Here is a 5,868-nt window from a genome sequence, read left to right as displayed (position 1 = left end):
CAACAACAATAACAACAATCTGTTTTTTGTTGGCTGACTTCATTTAGTTTACGCGTATTTTACACTCTTCGCTGTCTCTTTTTCTCACACACTCAGTGAATTCTTGTGTGTAACTGAACTATGTGACATTTTAATGTGATTATGGCAAAATAATGAATGGCTGCATGTAAAAAATGGGAAATCAGTACAATATTGAAGTGACGAAGCATTGCAAAATAATATAGTTTGACAACCTCAACTAAAATAGCGTACATCATGATACAACTTATTTCAATTCCAATAACACCAAAATAGTTTTTAACCACGGCTTTAATACAAATATTTAATTATTTTATTATTTTTGTCTGCGTGCAAATATTAAGGAATTGCCAGCTCTGCAATAAAAATCTTATGAGTTTCTTACCAGAGGATAATAACCTTTGTCTAGTCTGTAGGATACTCTTACGAGAGTTGGGAGCTGCTGAGAATGAAAAAGGTACATCTAAAAGATACATCTAATAATCAGATCAGTTAAAAAGTACGTGTGGAAATCGTATATTTTCAATCGCTTTCTCAATATGCATTCAACATAAGCAAAATAATTGTGAAATAAATGAAAAGTATTTGTAACTTAAAGATGTTTTGGTCTAATCATCATTTGGGTACTTTTAAGTGCTTGACGTTTCCATTTATTCCAACTAATAATGGGTGTATCAAAATCAGCACCTTTCGATGCATGTGGACCATTTAAATTGCTACAAATAAAATAGAGAGATTTTAGATAAATATTAGAAATAATAATTCTTAAATCATCCATTACCAGTAATAACAGTCTAAATACCACCAACCAGACTCAAAGGCATTTGCACAATTTCCAGGATGAGTATCATTATCCCGATCTGGAGTTGAAAATTTCATATTAATGTGACTTTTTAAAGCATTTTTGGCATCACCAGAATATTCTCCAATCTCTTTTAAGCTATAAGACTCTGCTTCACTTCCAACCACAAAATGATTATATTGGGCATATCTGGTTTCATTGTCAAAGTCCTCAAGGTAAATATACAATTCGTGCGGTTGCGATTGCGTCAGTAAGTGAAGTTTCTCTAATCCAATAAAGAATTCTCCGCGCAAATCACCAAAACCCGCCTTGTACTCTTCCCAGTTTCGATTAAAATTCACACTGCCGTTTATACGGCGCTGAATTACAGTCCAACCTGTACCGGCCAACTGCGAATCACAAGACACAGAAAATGTCTTCGAGTCGGGAACTTTAATCGTATACACATTGGTCGCTTTATCAAAGCAGCTTGCATCTTTCAAAATCTCTTGGGATTTTGATTCCCATTGTTTGATTTTATTATCATTTAATGATAATTTGTTATCTTTGTCCTTGACTTGGGATTGCAAATGTGTTATTTCCTTGTCTTTTTCACTAAGTGGCGAATCTTTGGACTTCACTTCAGATTGCATCTTTGATATTTCTGCAGCATTTTCAGTGAGCTTTTTTTTAAGGTCGTCTGTCAATTCGATTTGCTGTTTCAGCTGAGCTTCTGTGTGTATAAAGGATTCCTTTAAACTTACTATTGAAGCCTGTTGTTCGCTGATTTTGGTTTGCAATTCTGCAAGTTGTTCATCCTTTGATCGTAATAATTCTAGAAAGTTAAGTAGTGGTTTTACAACTTTATAGCAATAGGCCCCACACATCTGGTCCTTCTCTAACTAGAGAATATTAGAAAAAATTAGATTAGATTATAATATATTGTTTATAGGAACTCACCGAGCAGTTAGTCAATCCTTTACTACACGCTATTAACGATAGTGCAAAAAGTGAAAAGTATAATTTCATTTTGCTAATAATTTAGCGACTTGGATCATGCACATCTATGCAAATTGTGAGCTGAACACAAAACGTAAAATGGAAATTCACTGCGACTTATCAGCACCTTATGCGACTGTCAAGTTGTATGTCATCTAGTGTACTAGTGTGATTGTGATTTCTTTGCCATCAGCTTAACATTTATATACCAAATCTGAAGACGAACTTTTTTGAAATTTGTGTTGTTGACCGCTTTCTTATTGAAAGGTCAGTTATAAGATTATCTTATATTTATATGTGTATTTATAAAAAATATTATGTGGTAGATCGTCTAATCTATCTAAAGTACTGACTGCTGGTCGATGCTCACTTGAGCTATACCCTGCACTCTTTGAAAATAGGTATGAAGGTTATGATGAAGTTGTGCAAGAGTAGGCAGAAGTAAACAAAAAGCGAAGCGATCTAGTCATGTCCGTCTGCATATGATGCAGATCTCAAAGACTCCAAGAATTAGAGGCTTAATATAATTAAAAGAGTTATAAGAAATGTGTAATTATTAGTATAGATTTATTAATCCGAGAATAAAAACCCAAAGACCAATATATTTTTATGAATATATAAATTGAAATTTTGAATTTGGAGCCCTTCATTTCATGAATCTAAATAAATTCTGCTAACAGAATTTCACTAACATATTCTCATTCTGTTAAAAGCACTCACACATACATATATATAACATTGTAAGCTACAGCCACTGGTATTAACAGCACTTTTAGTGCGCTCAGAAAAGTTCTCGTTAATCTGCCGGCAGCTGTGATCAAGTCAGTCTAGTCGATCCCGTTCCTCGATATTGCTCATATATGTACGCGCTCTGAATTGCAACGTTCTGAAAATTGCAAAATCGTTTAAATAAATTTGGATTTTATAAAGCTTTCAGAAAGCTAATCGCGCTGCAATTTTGGTGATCTTCCTATTTCGTGCCAAATGAATAACAACTATTTTGCAAAGGAAATATAATTTGAACAAATACAAGAGCATATTTAAATAATTCGGTATTTCTTTTGCCGTTCGGTTATTGCCGTTGCCTCTTTTTAAATTATTTATTTTTTGCATAGTTGCACAGTGAGAACCGTTAAGCGCAGGGACAAAAGGCACGCACAAATGAAAGATTTTCGTTAACATTGTGCTGTTGTTTTGCGTGCGGCTGAAGCAAAACATAACAGTCTACACAGTGGCGTCCGAAAATAGTGTGCCAACCGTTTACCATATTTGTATTGATAAGCGCAAAGAATCAATAAAAATTAATCGATATTAGTGATATTTGTAAGGTGATTACTATAGTCTTTAGTGCAGTATGCAAATTTCGTCTCAATTTTTAACTCCGACATCGATGAAAACAATGTGTTTAGCGTCATCAAAAAACATATAATCTGGATTGACCTTGTTTGCGGTTCGAAATTAGAATCTAGAAAATTTCTGGTGCTTAGTGATAATACCTTAGTGCCAACACTGAGGTTAATACCTTAGTGCCAACACTGAGGTGATTGAGCAATAGACTGAATCAGATCCCCCACCTGATTCTAGCCCACATGCCATATGTGCATAATATGTCAAGTATTGTTGGAAGCCGACATATACAATTAAGGAAAAAATACGCATATGGGAACTGTTGAAATGATTGAAACTTGCTGACTTGGCACCGCAGCACACACGTGGAGGTCAGGCAGGATTTAACAAACAGGCAAATGACAAACAGAATTCGAAACCGATGCCACAGCGCGTGAAAACTTTGGATCTTTGGAATGCGTAGCCCGAGAACTGACAGTTCCGGAGTCCGTCAAACTTTAATGATTGTGCGGTGGAGCATAAAGTGCAAAGGCAAGTACAACATTGAGTGCACCCAGCGGGGCGGACGGGTGATGCACTGGGATAAACACAAAAGAAGCTCTGAGAGAGAGAGAGAGAGAGTGGGCATGACGGCTGGCAAAGTTTTTGGACGTCTCTTGTACAACTTCACAAGCTCAGTGGACCCCGTCGAGGCAGAAATTGAACTTTTAATTTGTTCCAAAGTAAATTTCTGGCAAAAACTTTAAGTCATATTGGTAGTTGGCTGGCCAAACAATGCTTTTCTCTCTCTCTCTCTCTCTCTCTCTCGTTCTCTCTCTCTCTCTCTCTCTCTTGTCTATATGCAACATATGTGGCGTTACAACACGCGTTGGTCTAAAGGGGACGTTAGGGGGCACACACAGACACACACACACACACTTTGTAATGTGCTTCGCACATTTTTCGGCATTTGAAACTCAGATTGCTGCAATTGTTTAACACTGGCCGCAATCGATACCGCCCCCTCTTCCATACTATGCCACGCCCAGTCGTACAGTCGCGTGGCAGTGCCAAAAAAAGTTTTTCAATTAAATTTATGTGCTAAGTAAAATGTTTTAGTTATTAATGTTGCTCGTGTTCCTGATGTTGTTGTATTTTTAGCGCGAAAAGCCACGAAAATCGTTCAACAATTTAGCAACAGTGACGAATTGTTCCAAGTGAAGTAATTATTTATGGTTCGCAGTGGGCTGCAATGAGGCTGCTGTAATCGACTGGGGTCTGGAATGGTCTAATCTGGTCTTTTGATGCCTGTGGACGAATTTAATAGTGCCGATCCAGATAGGCACAGCTTAAAAATATATTCAACTTTGTTATGTTCTACTCATGATCTGATCTTAAATATGTTATGAAAGAACAGATATTTTAGATACGTGAACCGGAATCTAACTGATCAGAAAAACACATCATTAGGATTTCATGGATTAATATTTGAGATTAAAGGGCATCAGAACCAGCTTAAATTTATTGAGACTTTTCACAAGCTTCCTACTATAAGTTAACCACTCTTTAATTGGGTATTAAAATTGTGAATTTTCTTGTAATGCATTAAATTATTAAAGAGACAGTTAGCAAATATTTGAGAAAAGTAAATTGGAAAAATCCCATAGCTCAATTCGCCCCTTTAAATGCCGATTAGCTCCATTTGCTATCAAGAAAATGTTATAAAAAACAAAAGTAAATATGCAAATTGTCCAATGGTATCATAAAAACATTTTTTGGAAACTGTGCAGATTAGTGTAAAAGTTTTTCGTTGGACAGCACGAGCTCCCAGAGCATAGAAGCCAGCTGCATACGTCATCATCATCATCACCATAATCATAAATGATGAATCGTCAATTCCCGCTAGTCATGTCCAAGTGGCTTGTTTTCATTTTTATTTTATTTTTTTTAAGTTGTACATCAATAAAAGAAAAGGCAAGAAGCAAAAGAAATAAACAAGTTTTTTATTTATTTTTTTTTTCCGCCAAGAGCAAAACTACGAGTCAAATAGGGCGCTAAAGGGGATGGTAAACAAAGCCAATGTAATAAAGGAAAACACAACAATCATATTTTTATGGCAAATGCAAATGTAAAGGGAAAACAGGACAACCGAACTGAACCCAACTTACGGTCCTTCGCCTTGTCCTTGTCGCCTGGATGACAATGGAGAAAAAATATCATCTAACAATAACCTAAACGAATCATGAATACCCTTTACCCTATTTTAGTAATATGAATCAACCTCTTAAAATTAATATATACCCAATAAGGGGTCTGAACTGGGCCTTATACAGTTGATAAAATTGTTAGAGATAAAAAAATAAAATATTCAGTAATGTATTGAATGTATTGAATATGAATGTGTACAATTTATGAATGGTTAACCTTGGTCGAGGGTATATGATAGTCGAGCTCTCTAAATTAGAAAATCCCTGTTTTATAATTTTGTATATTATTTAGTTATATATTATGGATTACACATAATAAATTTGGTAAGATTAAAAAATATATAATATAAAGAAATATTTAAATAAAAAGCTTATACTACAATATAAACTACAAAAGTTGTATGCCGTCTTTAACCTTTTAGGGTATTATAAAAAGGACAAAAGTGTACATTTTCATATTACCCGCGGTAGGTGGCGCTGCTGCGTCTGTGGCCGATAAAATGATTTGCGTACAAATTGGTTCGGGCAAAAATTCGA

The 5,868-nt window shown here is 35.3% G+C and overlaps 1 protein-coding gene across 2 annotated transcripts; it reads right to left on the bottom strand.

Moving 5' to 3' along the window:
* Positions 1–518: 518 nt before the first annotated feature.
* Positions 519–2,138, bottom strand: LOC6562959 (fibrinogen-like protein 1). Of its 2 annotated transcripts, XM_032736445.2 has the most exons (4): positions 1,760–1,863; positions 933–1,701; positions 800–878; positions 519–734 (listed from the first exon to the last, which is right to left on the bottom strand). In XM_032736445.2, the coding sequence occupies exons 1-4, from the start codon at positions 1,826–1,828 to the stop codon at positions 611–613; spliced, it is 1,041 nt and encodes a 346-aa protein (XP_032592336.1). In that variant the 5' UTR covers positions 1,829–1,863; the 3' UTR covers positions 519–610. The 2 variants fall into 2 exon arrangements, with proteins under 2 accessions (XP_032592336.1, XP_001988040.2); XM_001988004.2 differs by having other exon boundaries at positions 800–1,701; positions 1,760–2,138.
* Between the last annotated feature and the right edge of the window lie 3,730 nt (positions 2,139–5,868).

Source organism: Drosophila grimshawi, unplaced genomic scaffold (genome assembly GCF_018153295.1).
Source record: "Drosophila grimshawi isolate 15287-2541.00 unplaced genomic scaffold, ASM1815329v1 contig_1377, whole genome shotgun sequence".
Classification (NCBI taxonomy): Eukaryota; Metazoa; Arthropoda; class Insecta; order Diptera; family Drosophilidae; genus Drosophila; species Drosophila grimshawi.
The sequence above is the reverse complement of the archived record's forward strand: the minus strand, read 5'-3'. Positions and strand labels throughout refer to the sequence as shown.